Source organism: Castor canadensis, chromosome 14 (assembly GCF_047511655.1).
Source record: "Castor canadensis chromosome 14, mCasCan1.hap1v2, whole genome shotgun sequence".
NCBI classification, from domain to species: Eukaryota; Metazoa; Chordata; class Mammalia; order Rodentia; family Castoridae; genus Castor; species Castor canadensis.
Genome location: NC_133399.1, coordinates 351,291 through 369,744, shown reverse-complemented (window position 1 = coordinate 369,744; position 18,454 = coordinate 351,291). Strand labels below are relative to the sequence as shown.

The 18,454-nt window shown below is 63.0% G+C and overlaps 3 protein-coding genes across 4 annotated transcripts in view; 2 read left to right on the top strand and 1 right to left on the bottom strand.

The window, feature by feature from the left end:
- The window catches only part of LOC109686275 (microtubule-associated serine/threonine-protein kinase 3), a gene marked incomplete in the record, with an annotated part of 381,278 nt that overhangs the window by 322,967 nt on the left and 39,857 nt on the right, over positions 1-18,454 (bottom strand).
- Positions 214-2,747, top strand: LOC141416558 (uncharacterized). The gene is made up of 4 exons (XM_074053533.1): positions 214-366; positions 1,507-1,926; positions 2,333-2,499; positions 2,583-2,747. Exons 1-4 carry the CDS (start codon positions 267-269, stop codon positions 2,598-2,600), a joined length of 705 nt encoding a protein of 234 aa, XP_073909634.1. The 5' UTR covers positions 214-266; the 3' UTR covers positions 2,601-2,747.
- On the top strand, positions 6,468-18,277 carry LOC109683686 (3',5'-cyclic-AMP phosphodiesterase 4C). 2 transcript variants are annotated; one of them, XM_074053531.1, is made up of 16 exons: positions 6,468-6,776; positions 7,337-7,686; positions 12,557-12,748; positions 13,167-13,203; positions 13,314-13,387; positions 13,959-14,011; positions 14,335-14,447; positions 14,522-14,615; positions 14,858-15,021; positions 15,148-15,246; positions 15,370-15,534; positions 15,615-15,714; positions 15,961-16,115; positions 16,770-16,892; positions 17,033-17,215; positions 17,395-18,277. In XM_074053531.1, the coding sequence occupies exons 2-16, from the start codon at positions 7,460-7,462 to the stop codon at positions 17,638-17,640; spliced, it is 2,025 nt and encodes a 674-aa protein (XP_073909632.1). In that variant the 5' UTR covers positions 6,468-6,776; positions 7,337-7,459; the 3' UTR covers positions 17,641-18,277. The 2 variants fall into 2 exon arrangements, with proteins under 2 accessions (XP_073909632.1, XP_073909631.1); XM_074053530.1 differs by having other exon boundaries at positions 6,468-6,797; positions 6,937-7,686.

Genomic DNA, 18,454 nt, shown 5'->3' with positions numbered 1-18,454 from the left:
GTCCGTCACCACGACGGGGAACCCACGGGCTCAGGGAGGTGGCCCCCCGCGGGGAAAGGACAGGCACACGGGACTCTGAGGGTGGCAGGTGTCCTGGGAGGAAGGGGACAGGAGGAGGTGGCCGTCAGTCCAGCATCAAAGGCAGCTGCCTGCAGTACCACCGGCGGCCAGCAGGGGGCGCACGGGAGCCAGATGTCACCTGGTGCCACACCTGGCAGCCTGGGCACCTGGACACAGGACACAGCCGCCCGGCCCTCCCCGCGGGAATGGCGCCAACCCCGCCGAGGCTGCTTTTCGTGGTGGCTCTGGTGCTGCTGCTGAAATCACCTGGGACGTCCTGTTCTGGGACAAGTGACAGTCCAGAAGGTAGGGACCTGGCCAGCCCCCCACTGCGCCCCCCCCCCGGCCCCTGCCGTCCTGTCCCCAGCCTGGCAAACCCAGGCCACCTGTGGTCCCTTCAGTTCTTCCTGGAGTCTGACCTGACTCCCTCCTGCTGCCCTGGGGACTTCACAAGTAGGGCTCTCCCCTGTCCCCAGCCCTAGACTCGTAATGTCCCCAGCGGGGTCACCACGTAGTCTCATGGCCACCTGTGGTGGTCCCAGGGCCACAGCCAGGTGACGCGGCTCCCTCCCGGCTGCGTCTTTCAGAGCGAGTCCCTATGCTGCGTCCAGGTTCCCGGTGACACGTGTGTCCCCGTGGCTGCTCCCCCCCTGGCCTTCTGGCTTCAGCTCCCCACTCTCCCAGCCTGGCTTGGGGTCCACCATGGCCCCCGACTCATCTTCACCTGGCTCTGCTGCTGTGCTCTGTCTTCTGCACCGGGCCCGGGAGCCTGGACAGAGAGAGGGGACAAGGAGAGCCGGGGAGGGGACAGGGACAGACAGGAGGACCACATGCACCAGCCCCCTCCCCCACCCAGGGTTGGGGGTGAGCGGAGGACGCGGAAACGCAGAGGGGCCGGGCCGGGCAGAGGACCTGCCGGACGGACCCTCCACGCCCAGGGTGTCCTGTACCTGGCCCAGCTCCAGGGGGGAACAAAGGACAAGGGACAGGGGTCAGCAAACACTTGACCACAGGCCTCCCAGTCCACTTCAGCTGGGGTGTGGCTCGGCGAGGAGCGCTGGCCCCTTCTGTCCCCAGCAGCGAGGACAGGTGTGAGTGTGGCCTTGGGGACCTGTGAGCTGCCACCTCTCCCAGTTACAGGAAGGGAAGTCCACACCCAGAGGACTTTTACCCTCCGCCACCTGCCTGGACTTGGACTTAGCCCTGCCCTCCCCCTCCCTGCCCTCCCCCCGCCCTCCCTTCCCCTCCCCCTCCCCGTCCCCTCCCCCTCCCCCTCCCCTACCCCCCATCTCTGTGCCAGCTTTGCCCCACACGCCTGTAATCCCAGCTTGTGGGAAGCTGTTGCAAGGAAGTGGACTTCAGCCATGTAGATAGCCACGGTGTCAAAGGAGCTCTGTCCACAGTCTTGGCTGACCATGGAGCCCCCCTTCTTCTCTGTCTTTTCAGATTCCTCCACCACCCAGCCCAGCACCCTAAGCACAGAACTGACCTCCACCACCCAGTCCAGCACCTCAAGCACAGAACTGACCTCCACCACCCAGCCCAGCACCCTAAGCACAGAGCTGACCTCCGCCACCCAGCCCAGCACCCTAAGCACAGAACTGACCTCCACCACCCAGTCCAGCACCCTAAGCACAGAACTGACCTCCACCACCCAGTCCAGCACCCTAAGCACAGAACTGACCTCCACCACCCAGCCCAGCACCCTAAGCACAGAACTGACCTCCACTGCCCAGTCCAGCACCCCAAGTCCAGAGTCGGCCACCACCCCGCAGCCCGGCACAGGGATGCAGCCCAGCTCTGGCTCCCCCAGTTCAGAGCTGCCCCCCACTTCGCAGAGCCCGGCCTCCCCCAGCCCTGGCCAGGGTGAGTAGGGGGGGGTGGACGTCCCCGGCTGCAGTTCTGGGTTTGGACACCAGGGGGCGGCAGAGGCCCGGGGCTGAGGGAGGACCTCGCCCCCTCCCCTCCCCTTCCCAGGGCGGGTGCGGCCCAGTGTGCAATAATTAAGCGCCTAGTGCATGTCCGGTCCTGCAAAAGACCCGGTGTGCGAGAGGACATTACGTATTTGTAGCCAGGCCCAGCCCTGCACACCGGTGACCCCAGAAGGGCCATGAGTCCCAGGTCAGCGAGACCCTGTCCCCCCAAAAACAGAACAAACAGCGCCTGCCAGGGCCCCGGGTTCACCCCAGCACCCCGAAAGGAAAAAGATGACATGGGGCCAGCGGGCGTCCCAGACTCGAGGCTCAAGGTGACTTGTGACTTCGTCCCCCAGCTGCAGGTGACCCCTGGGTGTCCACGTCACACAGAAACCCAGGCGTGGTCATAGCCATGTGTCTGCTGGTTTCTGTTCTGCTCCTCGGGTCTGCCATGGTGGCCGTGAGACGCTGTCACCACCGGGACGAACCCGAGGACTTCCACAGGCTGGACGAGGTGTCCCTGGTGAGGCGGGCGGGTGACAGGGTGGGGAGGTGACCTGCTGCCGGGTCCTGGTGCTGAGTCCCCCCCGATGTGGCCCCTTGCAGGGAAACATGAGCCACTGAGAGCCGGAGTGACACCCAGGATCAAGAAATGACACCACGGTGGCCCGGTGGTCCCAGTCCTCGGGAGGCTGAGGCAGGGGCCTCGGGAGTTGGAGGCCAGCGTGACTATCAAATAAATTAATCCTGGCTCTTAGCCAATCAATCTGAGTTGAGTTGGTGATAAGCATTAATTGAGCACCGACTATGTGCCGTCCTCCATGCTGGAGTCACAGGGGGCCTGTAGCCTCCAGGGAGAGAGACGTGAGGTCATTTCAGAGGGCGCCGAAGGTCCCTGTCACAGTGGCCACTCTGTCCCCAACGGCTGGCGTGTCACACAAGGTTTGGGGTCACACACGGGGCTCTGAGGTGCTGTTTGAGGGGAAACCTGATAAAAAAAGGGGAGAAGCTGCCCTGGAGAAAGCTGGGTGGCAGGGGGACGGCGGCCTAGGCAGGGGACACGGCTCGTGCAAAGGTCCTGGGGCACAAGCACCATGGAGGCACTTGAGGAGCAGAATGAGGTGAACGGGGTCCGGTGGGTGACAGGTAGGGGAGAGTGGACGGTCACAGGGCCACACAGGAACAAGTGTGGGTTTTCCCCAAAAGGTGGCGGAGTCCCCAGCCTGTGAGTGTCCGAAGGAGGGTGACAAAGACTTTGCAAAAAGCCATCAGCTCCACGGTGCGGGAGGCTGGTGTCCCTGCAAATGTTGGGGGGCAGGAGAGGGAGCACTAGAGAACATGGGGTACAGTCCTGACTCCACTCCTGCCCCTCCAATTCACAGGAGGGAAACCGAGTCCCTCGGGGGCCAGCTGTGGGCTGTGTCGCTGCCCCTGGGTCGACCCAGGTGAACTGACTCAGTTCACCCTTAATGAGCTCGTGTCCCCAACTCTCTCTCTCCCTCTCCCTCTCTCTCTCTCTCTGAGATGCAAACACAACAAACATTACACCTGCCCCCGCCCTTTGCTCCTCCCTCTCTCTGCTTCCCTGCACCCGGCCACCGGTCATGCTCCTGATTACCCCCTGCCTTCCACCCTTGTGGTCACTGTGCCCACCACCTCTCCCCTGGCCAGTGATCACAGGGTTAAGGGACTTGGCTGTCCCCCCTCCCCAGCTGTTCTCAGTCCCTATCTGGCTCCCCGGGAGGTCACCAGGCCTGGCACAGCCTGGAGGGGTCTCAGCTTCCCCCTGTCCCCCCAAGCCACCAGAGCTCAGCTGGGAGCTGAACGGATCCTCCAGGCGTGAAGAGGCTGCCAGGCACCAGCCCTCACCAGCCTCATCCCCAGGTGCCCAGCGAGGCGCAGTGGACCGGCGCTGCCCTTCCTGCTCAGCGAGGTGAGCAAGGGCTGGGGTGGAGGCTCCCTCATGGGGACGGGGGTCCTTCTCCCCTAATCAGAGTCACCCAGAGCTGCCTCACTCCCCCCTTCTTCTGGACATTGCCAGGGCCGTCCACTTCTCCCCATAGGGGTCCTGTCTGTCTGTCACCCCGAAACAGCCAGGGGTGCCATTGGCCCCCCCAATCGCTTCCTGTGGCTTCCCGCCTCCGAAGTCACAGTGCTCCTTGGGGACCGCAGAGCTTGGGGCTTCCCTTCCCGCCACCTTCCCCATATGGCCACTGTCTGTCCCCATTGAGCCATTTCAGCCCGGCTGAGGGCAGGTGGCCCGGGTCCATCCCATAACCGCAAGAAAATGAGTCCCAAATCCATGCCCAGCCTCTCAGGGTCCACGGCCCCTGCTCGAGGCCTCAGGCCCATAGGGGACAGGCGGCCCCAAAGCCGAATCCCAGCACCTCGTCCTACCCAGGCCCCGTCCAGACCCCGCCCACACCGCGGCACAGACCACGCCCAGGCTCCACCCAGACCACACCCGGGCCCCGCCCACACGCGGCCAAGATCACGTCACAGGCCCCGCCCACGCCACGCCCGCATCGCGTCACAGGCCCACCAGGCTCCACCCAGACCACGCCCCCAACACCACCCAAGGCCCACCCCACGCCACCAAGATCAAGTCACAGGCCCCGCCCACTCCCCCGTCCATATCACGTCACAGTCCCCCCACTTCCAGGCCCCGCCCACACCACGTCACAGTCCATGCCCAGGCTCCACCCAGACCACGCCCCGGCCCCGCCCGACCGCCCCACCCATACACACACAACGCCAAAGTCAAGTCACAGGCCCCGCCCCTGCCCCGCCCACACAGTATCACAGGCCCCTCCCAGATCATGTCACAGGCCCCGCCCACACGACATCAAAGGCCCCGTCCACACTTCATCCTAGATTCCCGCCCCCAGCACCACCTAGGCCACGCCCACACAGCGTCCAGATCACGTCACAGGCTCCTCCCCCTCCAAGTCCCGCCCCAGACCCTGCCCAGACCCGCCCAGTCCCCGCCCCCAGTCCCCGCCCCCAAGGCGCCTCTGAAGCTCCGCCCCCAGCCTCAGGGCCTTTGCACGTGCTCTTCCTTCTCCTTCAGCTTTCAGCTCCAAGTGGCCTCAGGAAAGGTCTGGGGTCCCCTCAGCAGCACTGGGCATGCCCCAGTCTCTCGCAAGTTCTTCCATCCGGCGATTTCCCAAGGGGAAGATGGGCAGGGCCACCCCCGGGGACCTCTTCTGCTGTGGGGTGGCTCCGACCCCACACACCCGCCCTCCGCTTCCCCCCCAGGCTGCTGGGAACCCTCCTGACACGGAGCCATTAGCTGTCCACGTGAGGATTCAGGGGCCTCTGGGAGAGGGTGGGGACAGGCCAGCTCCAATGTGCGCAGGTTTCCTGGCTCCTAGAAGGACCAGATCCGGGCTGACCCAACAGGACATTTCCTGTGCTTGTCCCCTTCCTCTGTGACCCGCCCCAGAGGCGAGGCCATGAGGACCTGTGCCCTCTGCCCCCATGTGACAGTCTGCGACCATTTTTTTCGGGCGAGAGGTCGTGGTCAGCTTTGACCCGACCTCTTCTACTTCCCCATTGGCTCCCTCTCGTCCCGACCACGCCCTGTCCCACCCCCTGGTCAGCACAGTGGACGGACCCCAGCTGGGACCGAGGGTCCCATGTCTTCCTATCAACAGCTCTGGGGGGATCGGGGAGTGGCTCAGTGGTGACCACTGTCCAGCTTGCTGGGGACCCTGCCTTCCATGGCTGCAAAAGGCAAAACCTGTAGCCCCCACCCCAAGCTTGATCTCCACCTGCCCACTGCACAGATGGGGAAACTGAGTCTTCGGGGTGCAGGGAACTCACTCAGGACACAGCTCCCTGGACGGCCAGGTGTCCGGTGAGGACATCAGACCTCGCAGTGGTCCCCAGGGCCCTGCCTAGGACCTGGGCTCTGGGGGACTTGCATTTGTCTCCCCAGCGTGTCCGAGAGTGGCCAGCTCCTGGCTCGGCCCCCGCGAGCCCCCTTTAGTGGCAGTGTCATTCACAGACGCTTCTCGGGGACCCCGTTGTTGCCCCCACTGTCCGGTCGCCTCTGGTCACTTGGAGATGCCAAGCCTGGGGCCGCCTGGGTGGTGTTCACCATCGAGGCTCGGGGTGCAGACAGAAGCCATGGTCCAGGTCCAGCCAGGTAAGGAGGACGGGGACCAAAGGGGGTGAGTCCAGGAATGGGACAGCACCTGTCCTGTCCAGCCTGGAGGACCCTGTCCCCAAAGTGTGTACCAGGCCCCAGAGATGGGGACACCCTCATTTCCTTCCTCCCTCATTTTCCAGGATGAAAGAGCGGTTTTCAGAGAAAATTGTGTGTCACCGTCAGCTGGGGACGGAGAAGGGGACAGGGGACAGAGAGAGTGAGAGGCTGGTGACACATCACACAGCAAGATGGGGGGGGGACCTGGGCCTTCTTCGTCCACTTCTCCACCCTGTGGGAGGGGGACACGCATGGGATCGGGGAGCTCTTCAAAGAGTCTCCCTGTTGTCATCGTCCACCCTGTCCCCAGGGCCTCTGTCCTGCTCCCCCACACCCGATGCTGGCCTGACCACTCCGGCTGGCGCTGTCCGCATCCACTTGTGCTAATTACACGGAAAAAGCTCCCTCCTCCCGCCACTTCCCGGGAAGTGAGCGCCCTGGGAGGGACAGGCCTGGGGCGGGGCCGGCTCTGGTGGGACGAATGACACAGCGGCGTCCATGGAGGGTCTGCGTGCTTTGGGGGGCGGCCACAGACACCCCGGGAATCTCCAGAAGGACGCCCGCCGCTCCCGCCCGGCTCTCAGGACCAGGTTGGGTTGTTCTTCTTGCTGGTGAGAAATGCGGGTGTCCATCAGAGGCCGCTGACCTCCCTTGTTCCTCTGCCCATCCCCACTGGTCACTTGGGGTCCCCATTCTGGGGATGGGGACCCTGACATAGCTCTTCCTCCTTCCCCCCCCCCAATTCCCAAGGTTCCTGCTTTGCATGGACGGGGCTCGGGGTTCAGAAGACGTGGCCTGGGCTGTAGGGCTGAGCTTGGCTGAGCCCCCCCCACCTGTGGACATCTCTGGAGACCTTTGTGTCCTTACTGCTGTCACCAGGAAGGGCCCACGATGCCCAGCTGTCAGCCCAAGGACTGGGGACACTAGGGAACCATGGTGCCCACCTCCTAAAAAACAAACAACAACAAAAACCAACTCAGCCCCAGTTTCAGCACCAGCAGGTGGTGGACAGGTCATCACTGTCCCTTGCACTCCAAGCCCCTGCCAGCCCTAGAGGGGGCAGCAAGCCATTTGGGGCGCTAGGGGTGTCCCCAGCCTGTCGCCTCTCCCCATCTCCCTCCCCATGGTCTCTTTTCTCTCCTCCCCTCAGTGCGTCCTGAGCTCCCTTCAACCTGTTCCTCCTCAGCACCTGGGGCGCACGGTTACTTGCTGTCCCCTCCACCCAGACCCTGGCCTTGGCACTGGTCAGTCCAGGCGCCCCAAGCTCTGACCCATGGAGAGGCCGTGCGCAGAGGCACCTGGCGGGCTGAGCCACCGCAGCCGCTATTGCGCCCTGCGGCCCCCGAAACACCTGTGGCGTCAACCGCGGTGTCCCATCCGCATCCAGCAGCGATTCCACTCGGACCCCGACCCACCCGCGGGTGACCACCAGCCGGACTGGAGCCCTCGGCCTGGACTCAGGAAGTCACGGCGATCGTGGCCCTGCTCCTTCCACGGGCGGTAGGTGGAGGCAGGGTGGGCGCGTGGGGTGCGCGCGGGGTGCGCGTGGCCTGGAGGGGCGGGAGGGGCTCGGATGCACACTGCAGGCCGCAGATTTGTAGGAAAAAGCGGTTTCTATCACCCTGGAGCTGGGGTGAGGGGGTCATGACTGTTTTAGGGGAGGGGTCCGTGCTGCTCCGTGCGCCCAGGGCGCATGGGTCCCCCTGCGTGTGCGCGTGCGCCGTGCGCGCGACATCTGAGCAGCTGTGCGTGTCCCCTCCCCAGCGGTGTAAGTGTCCATGGTCAACCTGCATGTCTGCGGTGACCGTGTGTCCATGCTGGCGCAGGTCCAGGTGTCCACGGCTGTCATGTGCTCTCCCCAGTCCCCTCTTATGGCATGGTCGTGGGTATGGAGCCAACTGTCACTGTCCTTTCTCTGTCCCAATTGGGCTTGGTGTGTAGGTACCTCGGGGTGGGGGACAGGAGTTTGGTCATCCCAGGTGTCTAGGGGCTCCTGGGGCTCTTGAGTGACCGTTAGGAGCCAGGCCAGCTGTGTAGGGGTGCAGGGAGCTCTGCAGTCCATGTCCTCACTTAAGGAAGGAGGGATCCGGCCATTGTGGGTCCCCAGCGGCTGGGTGGGGCCTGGAAGGTCAAGGAAGAGGGTCCAGGAGCTTCAGGCCTCCTTGGGTTGGAGGAAGAGTCAAGTCCAGCCAAGCCAGCCCGCCCCAAGTTCAAGTCCAAGCTGAGCAGCCTGGGGTCAATGGCTTCCTTCTCTGAGCTGGGCCCGGGGACGTCACGTCCTGGGTACTGGTTTCTTCCTCACCAGCCCTGGGGAGCACTTGGGGCCCATGCGTCCCACAGCCCAGCAGGCGGGGCTGAAGGTCAGGGAGGACACCTTTCAGGGAGAAGCCATGCAGGGAAGGGTGTGACGAGCAGAAGGAACAGAATGTGCAAGGCCTCACCCTCAAGAGGACCAGGCGTGGCATGGATGGGCAGGGGCCATAAGCACTTCATGGGCACCTGCTGAATGCAAGGCAGTCCTGCAGGACACAATGACCACCACAGGAAACATTTAACTGTCCCCAGGAGCAGGACTGTGTCCAGGGGACACTGAGAGCACTCACCTTACTGGGCAAAGAGGGCTTCCTGGAGGTGACAGTGCCATCCATGGTGGCGACCTGAAAATAGAGGACAAATGGGCAGAGGCGGGGATCTCCTGTCCAACTCTCTTTCAGGGTTGGCCTCCAGTGCTGAGTCCCGGCTCTACGACTTCCACTCCGTGGCCGTTTTTCATAAAAGCAATTTATGAAATTGCTTTTTAACTCTTATTATTATTTAATAAGAGTTATTAAAACTCTTAATGAAGCATTTAAAACGGAACCGATGAATGGGGCGTGAATAGTAAAATGACTGATAAATCGTTAATCCCTCTGGGACTCCATGGGGAGGCCCCTGGCCAGGCTCAAATGACCTGGGTGTGGCACTCACTGCTGTGTGACCCTGGGCAAGTGGCTGTGCCTCTCTGTGCTGATATTTAATTTTCACCATCACCATCTCAGGAAAGCACCTGACTTGCCCTGGGCCTCAGTTTCCCCTTGGGGACCACGGTCAGCCCCTCCCGCAGGGCTGGGGTGGTGTCGCGACTTCCTGTCCCCTGGGGAACGGCTATAGTTAGGTCCAGTACTTTTGGTATTTTTGTCTTGGGGACAGTGACCATGTCCCCTTCATGTACAGGGGACACAGCCACCTGACCCCAGCTGTCCCCCAGCCCCCCGAGACCCCGTTTCTCAGGCCAGCTGAGGACAGTAGGGGGGGGGGCGGGAGGAGAGAGGTGACGACAGCCGGGCGTCACAGGACGGAAGGCTCGGGCGGGTGACCCGCGGATGTTTGTACAGGACGGACAGCCGAGGGACGAAGACATCCAGACACGGGGTCTGGACAGTGTCAGGGCAGCCGGGGTCACGCGGGGATTCAGGGTGGGGGGACAGCTGGGGGACGGGAGCCTTGTGACTGTCGCTGACCCCAAGCCTCAGTTTCCCCACCTGGCACTGAGGGACAGGACTGCGTTCTGGGGACAGGGACACCCATTGGCGGTGGAGGAGGTGGGTGACGCCGAGTCGGGGTTGGGGCGCCCTTTATGGCTTCCTCTGGGTGGCCGTTAGCGTCCAGCAGGTCACAGCAATAGGGGAAGTGATGCAAAACCCAAGGGGCCATGTCTGCAGGGCCGGCAGCACAGGCTGTGCCTCAGTTTCCCCATTTGCACGGGTGGGGGGGGAGGGTTTTGTTTTTGGTTTTTTTTTTTAATCAGGACCTGCAGGGCGGGACAGTCCCGGCCACGCCTCCTGGGGCTGCACAGAAAACGTCCTGCACGGTGGCCACCAGCCCCCTGTCCATCCGGTCTGCGTCACCCCATCGGCCATGCAGGGTCCCGGGTCCCCACGGGGGTTCCCCGCGCTCTTCCGTAAGCTACGCCGCTTCACCGTGGCCCACCCGCTGGGGTGAGCTGGACAGGGCTGGGCTCCAGGAGTGGACGGCTGGGGCAGGGACAGGGACAGGGACGGGACAAGGACGGGGGACAGCTTTGCAGTTGTCACCATCCGCCCCCCCATCTCTTGTCAGTCTTTCCTCCACCCCTGTGCCCAGGGGACCGGACATTGTCCCTCTGCAGCTGGGAGGCCCAGAGCTGGACGGGTCACCTCCTCCCTGACCCTGGCGGCTGTCCTGGGAGGGAGGAAGGGAGTGGTGGCCCTAGGTCCCCACACTGTGCCGTTGTCCCTGCTGCAGCAAGGAGGCCAAGATGGGGCTGTCACTCTGAGCCTTGGGTGACCACAGCAGGACTTGGTCAGTCGTGGGGCTTTCAGTGTCCGGTGTGTCCTCCTAGGACTTGGCCCAGCGCTCTGGGTTCGAGTCCCGCCTCTGGGGAAGCAGCAGTGACCTCACCGGCAGTGAGTGGGTGGAGGCTGGAGTGGAGGCTGGGGCTTCTGGGTATCCTGCATTCATTTGGCGCCAAACGCATGCGCATTGTGCAGTTTGGGTCCCAGAGGATCAGAGACTGATAGTCCTTTCCCAAGGTCACACAGCCAGGCGGGGACAACTCGGGGTGAAGATGGGAGGGAGGGGCGCGTCTGTGGCCCTGATGGTGACAGTTCCAGAGTCCTGGTCCCAGACACCAGGGCGGACCAGCCTCCTTCCCAGGGCTCCCTGGGAGTTGAGTGAGGGGGACTCAGGGGCGTCCGGGGAGAACCGCACCCTGGTCCTCAAAAGTGAACCAGGAGAGGGCAGGTCCGCCGCGAGTTTGAATCGAGACCCGGGACCTCGGCGACTCCGTGCCTCAGTTTCCCCGTATGGGCAAGGGGCCACCCACGTCATGGAATCACCACCTGACCCCGTCACTCCCGGCTAAGTTTAGAGCAGAAAGAAAAACAGCCTCCCCTGTCCCAAGAAAGTCCCAGCCCGGCGCTTAACCCTTAACGTCCGGGATCAGGATTCGAACTCGGCATCCGGGGACAGGGGATTCGAACCCAGCCTCCTGCAGCCACTCGGGCCTCTCTTTTTTCTATTCGTCCCTAGGCGCGCGCTTTTCCAGTTCTGGGGAGAGGTAGATGAAGGGGTAGGGATCACCACCCTCAGTCATCCCCCGTCGGAGGGCAAGTTTGGGGCACCCACTGTCCCCCCGCAGCGTCCCCCAGACTCCCACCATGCGCACTGCGCACCCGCGGCCCCGGCCTCTATGCGATATTGAGCCCCGCCCCTGTGTGACGTCACGGGGCGAGTTAACCCGAGCACCCGAAGGAACTAGCGGAAGGCACCGAGCGTAGCCGAATTTACCCGAGCGCGATCGGACTAAACTGAATGGGCCAGTCCCTGCCCGAACGCCGCCCGAAGGAAACCCAGCGCGACCAGGCTAAACCGAATGTTTACGCCCTGACCAGAACGCCGCCCGAACTTACCCGAGCGTGGCCGGACTTAGCCGAATGCCACGAACTCTCCCCAGTGTTATCGGACATAGCCGAATCTAACCGAACTCACTCCATGCAACTAGTAGTGACCCTGTGAGACCCGAGCGAACTCAGGCAGGACTGTATTTGGCCGAGCCGGACCGAACCCTGCAGGCCCACCCCCCACTGCCCCCGCCAATTAAGACAAATCTTGCTGCCCTGTCCTCTGAGCCTGCTGGTGGGTTTGACTCTGGCTTGTGAACCGGGATGGAGTAAGGTCACTAGGGGACCAAGCCCTCTGTCCAGTCAGGGTGTGGCCAGAGAGAAGCACAGGTGGTGGGAAGGTGATCGGTGCTGGGCCATTGGGCACAGCTTGTGCAAAGGCCCTGAGGTGGAAGAGAACAAAGCATTCAAATTAAGAGGAACAGGGGGCGTGGCCTATGGGTTGGGGGTGGAGCCTGGAGGCTTGTGGGCGTTGCCAGGAAACCCAAGGGTGTGGCCAAGCTGGTTGTGGGTGGAGCCTAGTTATTTGTGGGTGTTGCCAAGAAACCAAAGAGCATGGGGAAAGTTTTTGTGGGTGGAGCCTGGAAACTTGGGGGCGGTGTCAGATGGCCCAGGGGTGTGGCCAAGATGGCCGGGGGTGGAGCCTGAGCTCGCCACGCCCACATTAGTGGCCAGGTGGCTGAGGTCCACAGAAAAGAGACCTGCCCAGGCCACATGGACACTTTGGGGAAGGTCTGGAACTCACGTCCCCAGTGGGAAGGACTCCAGGCAGAGTGGGAGGTGACGGGGGCATGGGGTCCCTGCGAGGGTGCAGCTGTGGGGCAGATGGACCAGCTGTCTGTCCCCTGTGACACCAAGGAGGACGCTGCAGGACAGGTGCAAACCATCACCAGGGGCCCCGCTCGTGGACCCCTGTGCTCTAACCGCTGTCGTGTGTCCTCTGCCTGCAGCTTTGACGTGGAAAATGGGGTGCTGTGCGGGAGAAGCGCCCTGGACCCTCAGGTTGGGCCTGGCCTGGGCCGCGTCCACCAGGCCCCTGCCCCGCACAGCCAACGGCGCGAGTCCTTCCTCTACCGCTCGGACAGCGACTATGAAGTGTCACCGAAGGCCATGTCTCGGAACTCCTCTGCGAGCAGCGACCTGTGAGTCTGGGGCTGGATTAATGACAGACACCTCCAACGCCCTTCCTCTTCCCTTTATTTCTCCATCCAGCAGTCCTTCAAAGGGTCATTGGAACAAGGTTCCAAGTTTAAGTAGGAATTTGCCAGGCAGGAAATTTCCTTTAGCCTGGGTTGGGGACAGGAGTGGCTGTCCGGAAACACTGGGCCGAGAAACAGCGAGTGACAAATATTTTGCTTTGAGCTTCCTGGTAGCCAAAATGAAAAGAGAAATACAATCATTCTCTTTCTGATTCCGAAGACCCCTTCTAGTCTTGGGACTCAGTTTCCCCTTTTATAAAAGGCGGAGAAAGTGAGGGCTTTGGGGTGCAGGGGACCTGAGGGGACTGGGACAGGAGTCCTGAGGGGAGGGTGCTGACCCTGAAGAGCCATCTCCCCGCAGACATGGAGAAGACATGATTGTGACGCCTTTTGCCCAGGTCGGTGTCTGCCCTCCCCGCCCCCTCGGTCCCCAGAGCCCCCACCTGAGCCCCTCCCACCGAGCCCCGCCCCCACCCGCCCCGCCCCCACCGGAGCCACGCCCCCGCAGGTGCTGGCCAGCCTGCGGACCGTCCGGAGCAACGTGGCTGCCCTTGCCCACAGTCAAGGCCACGCAGCAGGCAGGTGCGCGGAGGGCGCTTCGGGGGCGGGGCCGCAGGTGCGGGGTGGGCGGGGCCTGGTAGAGAAAGGGGACCAGGTGGGGGCGGGGCCCAGCCAGGTCTGGCTTGGGCGGGGCCTGGATGGGATGGGGGCGTGGTCTAGATTACTGGGGTGGAGCCTGAGGGCGGGGCTTTGGTGATGGGGCAGGGCCTGGAGGACTTGGGGGCGTGGCCTGGATGGTGTGGGCGGGGCCTAGATTTGGGCGTGGCCTGGATGGGCTGGAGGCGTGGTCTGGAGAGACTGGGAGCAGGGCCTGGAGGATCTGGGGCGGGGCCTAGATGACTGGGGGTGTGGCCTGGAGTTCAGTGGTGGGGCCTGGGTTGTGGGGGCGTGGCCTGGCTGGCCTGGGGCGTGGCCTAGATGATCTGGGGCGGGGTCTAGATGAAAGGCTGTGCATAGGACGGGGGGGGGGCCCTGCAGGTGTGGCCTGGATGGTGTGGGCGGGGCTTATACAGCCCTGGACAGAATGGGGGAGGGAGGATTGGGGTGGGGCAGATGGCGGGGTGAGCCAGCCCTGAGCAGGCTGCACCTGCAGGCAAGCACCCATTGCGAGCCCTCCACCCAGCAGTCAGCCTCCTGCACCTACAGGTAAAGCACCTGTCTGTCCCCGCCTGCAGACACTTCCTCCCTATAGTGACCGTCCTTTGGTGATCTCTCCGGTCCATGGGACCTTGCAATGTGGCTGCTGTAATCTGGTCCCCCACCCAAAAAAATCCCGTCCTTGCAAGTGAAATCCACCATGCCCACGCCACGGATGGGAGGCTGAGGCCCAAAGAGGGTCGCCCACCTGCCCATGGCCACACAGCCACCTGCAGACAGACATGGAACTGGGGTCCTGGTGCGGAGTTGGGGATACAGGGGTCCCGGGGACCCGGTGGGAGGGACAGGCCCCTGACCAGCCCGGCCCCCAGAGGACCCTGGGCAGCAGCTGGCACTGGAGGCGCTGGAGGAGCTGGACTGGTGTCTGGACCAGCTGGAGACCCTGCAGACGCGGCACTCGGTAGGGGACATGGCGTCCAACAAGGTGAGGACCAGGGGCTGCGGTTACCTGCCGCTGGCCATGGGGCAGTCCTCACTGCCCACCTCCCTCCTCCGCAGTTTAAGCGGATGCTGAACCGCGAGTTGACCCACCTGTCAGAAACCAGTCGGTCCGGGAACCAGGTGTCCAAGTACATTACTCGGACCTTCCTGGGTCAGTGTCCATCACGGACTTCACCGTGGGGTAACAGAGCCAGATATAGATGTCCCCCATCCCCAGGGGTCAGTACGGGACTGGAGGGAGGAGCAGGGGAGCGTCCTGGAGGAAAGGACATGACAGCGAGGGTTTTGAGGCATGCGTAGGAGTTCTCCAAGGACAAGGTGGGGGGATATATTGAGCACCAGGTGCATAGGAGCCCTGCGCAATAAACTGGGTCTCCCCTGCTGCACCCCCAGACCAGCCCACCGAGGTGGAGCTGCCCAGCGTGGCCCCCGAGGACCCCCCACGGCCCATGTCCGAAATCAGTGGCCTGCACGGGCCTCCCGACAGCGACGGCCTCTCCATGGCCTCCGTCCCACGCTTCGGGGTCCAGACGGACCAGGAGGGACAGCTGGCGAAGGTGCGTCCCCCGTCAGGCTCTGTGTGGATGCCCCGCCTTGGGCCTCAGTTTCCCCACTTGTACCCAGGGCAGCTGGGGCTCGGTGAGTGGCCCGGCGTTGGGCTGAGCCTGCGGCCTCTCGTTTAGGAACTGCAGGACACGAGCAAGTGGGGGATGGACGTGTTCAAGGTGGCGGAGTTGAGCGGAAACCGACCCCTGACGGCCACCATGTTTAGCATCTTTCGGGTGCGTCCCCTGCCTTGGCTTCATGTCACCCCGGGACCCGAGGGGCAGCCCAGAAGAAGGGGTGTTGAAGGGTGCACAGGAGTTCGGTTGAGTGGTGGTCACTGGAGTCCTGTCCTGGCTCAGGAGCGGGGCCTCATGAAGACGTTCCAGATTCCGGGGGACACGCTGGCCACCTACCTGATGACGCTGGAAGGTCACTACCGCGGCGACGTGGCCTACCACAACAGCCTGCACGCCGCCGACGTAGCACAGTCCACGCACGTCCTGCTGGCCACGCCGGCCCTGGAGGTGCCGCTGGGGACACGGAGCAGACGGGAGGCGGGGAGGACACTGGGGTCCCCCTGGCCCTGACGCCCTGCACCCCTCAGGCCGTGTTCACAGACCTGGAAGTCCTGGCTGCCATCTTTGCCAGCGCCATCCACGACGTGGACCACCCTGGGGTCTCTAACCAGTTTCTCATCAACACCAGTGAGTCGGGGTGCGAGGGGCGGCTGTACCCCGAAGTCTGCGCTGAGCCTGGTCCCCCTGGATTGGGTAGAAAGCTGAACAAGGCACCCCCGCCCTGCAAAGTCAGGGGATGGCTTTTGGAAGAAAGGGGCATGCGAGGTGGGGCTTCAACGCACGCATAGGAGTTGCGGCAGGATTTTTTTTTTTTTTTTTCTTTCCCCCTGGGTGGAGTGGGCGGGCAGGTCACCAGGCTCTGTGTCCCCGCAGACTCGGAGCTGGCACTCATGTACAACGACGTCTCGGTGTTGGAGAACCATCACCTGGCCGTGGGCTTCAAGCTGCTGCAGGGTGACAACTGCGACATCTTCCAGAACCTGAGCGCCAAGCAGCGGCTGAGTCTCCGCAGGATGGTGATCGACATGGTGACGTCACGCGGAGGGCGGGGCGTGGGCGGGTGGAGACAGGGGCGGGGCTACATTTCCAGCTGGTGGGTGTGGGTGGGTCATGGGCGGGGCTAAACAGAGGAAGGGGTGGGGTTTCCGCCCGTTGGTGGGGGTGTGGGCGGGGCATAGTGGGGGAAGGGGCGTGGCTTCCTTTTCCAGCCAGGGGTATGGGCCTGGCATAACAGGAAGGGGCGGGGTTTCCCGCTCAATCGGGCGGATGTGGGCAGGGTATGGGCGGGGCGAAAGAGGGGACGGGGCGGGGCTCTCTTTTCCAGCTGGTGCAGCATGGGTGGGGTGAAAACAGAAGGGGCGGGGCTTCCTTCTCTGTTAGCGGGGGTTGTGGGCGGGGCTCAATAGAGGAAGGGGCGGGGCCTTCCTGTTAGCGGGCTATGGGCGGGGCGGGGGAGGCCTAATAGAGGAGGGGCGGGGCTTCCCTTTCCAGCTGGGCGGGGCTTCAAGCCCTGATGCGCTGAGGACCAGCCCCGGGCCTCCAGCCTCCTGGCCTCCATGAGTGCTGTCCTCGGTTGCTGCAGTCCCGTCTGTAGTGACAGCAGCAGCCCCAGGACCTTTGCACAGCCCACGTCCTAGAGGATGAGACCGAGGGTCTGAGTGCAGGCAGTGGCGTCCCCCTAGGTGCTGGCCACGGACATGTCCAAGCACATGGGCCTCCTCGCCGACCTCAAGACCATGGTGGAGACTAAGAAGGTGACGAGCCTCGGAGTCCTGCTGCTGGACAACTACTCTGACCGCATCCAGGTGTGCAGCAGGACTTGGTGCATTTCTGTAGCGCCGACTGTATGCAAACTGGAGGACGAGGCGGGTGGCCTGTGTCTTATCTTTTTTGGGGGGGACAGGGAGGCTGGTGGGCACCCCCTGAGCCTCGCCCGGTCCCCCAGGTCTTGCAGAACCTGGTGCACTGTGCCGACCTCAGCAACCCCACCAAGCCGCTGCCCCTCTACCGCCAGTGGACCGACCGCATCATGGCCGAATTCTTCCAGCAAGGTGACCGTGAGCGCGAGGCCGGCCTGGACATCAGCCCCATGTGTGACAAACACACGGCCTCCGTGGAGAAGTCCCAGGTGCGTGCCTGGCTGCAACCTTGAAGCGGTTATTTGAAATGGGTTTTGTAGGATGAATAGGAGTTGCAAGCGTCTTCCCAAGGAGAAGGAACAAGAAGCAAACCGTGAAGGCTGGGGTGGTTTTTGGTCCACTGTGAGTCACCATGTGCCTCCTGTCCCTTCCCTGTGTCACCTCCCAGGTGGGTTTTATTGACTACATTGTCCACCCTCTGTGGGAGACCTGGGCAGACCTGGTCCACCCCGATGCCCAGGACCTGCTGGACACCCTGGAGGACAACCGAGAGTGGTACCACAGCAAGGTCCCCCGCAGCCCCTCGGACGCCTGCAGCTGTGAGCGGGGTGGCCAGGACAGGTTCCAGTTTTCCCTGACACTGGAGGAGGAGGAGGAGGAGGACAAGGAGGGGTCCCTGGACTCCCACACTTAGCCTGTCCCCTGCCCTCTCCTGGCTTTCCCACGCACGGAGGTGGACACCCACAGGGTCAGGATCTGAGGAGAGACAGCTACCTGGCTTGGGGTCCACGGTGACCCCAGCCTTGGCTGGGGCTGGGCTGGGGACAGCTTCCCAGCTGCACTTGTGTCCCTGGGACAAAATTTTGGGGACCATTTCTGAAATTGTTGCAGTCACTCTTTCTTGTCTTTTTTTTTTTTTTTTTTTGCTGAGATTGAACCCAGGGCCTCACCTATGGCTGGTCACCAAAGCCACTGTGTATTTTCCCGTCTTTGATGTCTCTGGGCCTCAGTTTCCCTGCTGTGACCCGAGACAGCTCACGGATGGGGAAACTGAGGCCCAGGTGGCCTGAAGGGCGGCCCGTCGCCGCAGCGCCCCCGGGAAGCGCGGGCGGCCGGATCAGGTGTTGCACTGGACAAGCTGGGGTCCTGGGGGGGACAGCGACCCCAAAGATGGGGTTCAACTCCCCAAAACCCCTATGTCCTCTGCCGGCCTTGACTTTGCAATCCATCGGCATGAATGCAGGAAGGGTCACAGCCATCTGGGGTCTCAGGTGACCTGGGGGGCGTGCAGGGTCTGCGGATTTTTATTAGGAACCAATAAAACATCGCTGAACCCCACTTCTGCACCTCTGGTCATTCCCTTTCAGTTTTTCTCCATTCCGATTCCTATGGTGGCATTGCACGGGTGCATGAGGCCCAGTCACAGATGTCCCTGTCCCTTACTGGTTGCACCCGGGGTCCCGATTCCCACGCTAGGTTCCTGTCTGTGAGATACGGGGTGCGCGTTG

Bases quoted from the DNA above. Each gene is read 5' to 3' on its own strand.
- LOC141416558 (XM_074053533.1), top strand. From the start codon at position 267: ATGGCGCCAACCCCGCCGAGGCTGCTTTTCGTGGTGGCTCTGGTGCTG. The intron at 367-1,506 runs GTAGGGACCTGG...CTGTCTTTTCAG, and splicing joins GACAAGTGACAGTCCAGAAG to ATTCCTCCACCACCCAGCCC. The intron at 1,927-2,332 runs GTGAGTAGGGGG...TTCGTCCCCCAG, and splicing joins CTCCCCCAGCCCTGGCCAGG to CTGCAGGTGACCCCTGGGTG.
- LOC109683686 (XM_074053531.1), top strand. From the start codon at position 7,460: ATGGAGAGGCCGTGCGCAGAGGCACCTGGCGGGCTGAGCCACCGCAGC. The intron at 13,204-13,313 runs GTCGGTGTCTGC...ACGCCCCCGCAG, and splicing joins TTGTGACGCCTTTTGCCCAG to GTGCTGGCCAGCCTGCGGAC. The intron at 15,535-15,614 runs GTGCCGCTGGGG...TGCACCCCTCAG, and splicing joins TGGCCACGCCGGCCCTGGAG to GCCGTGTTCACAGACCTGGA.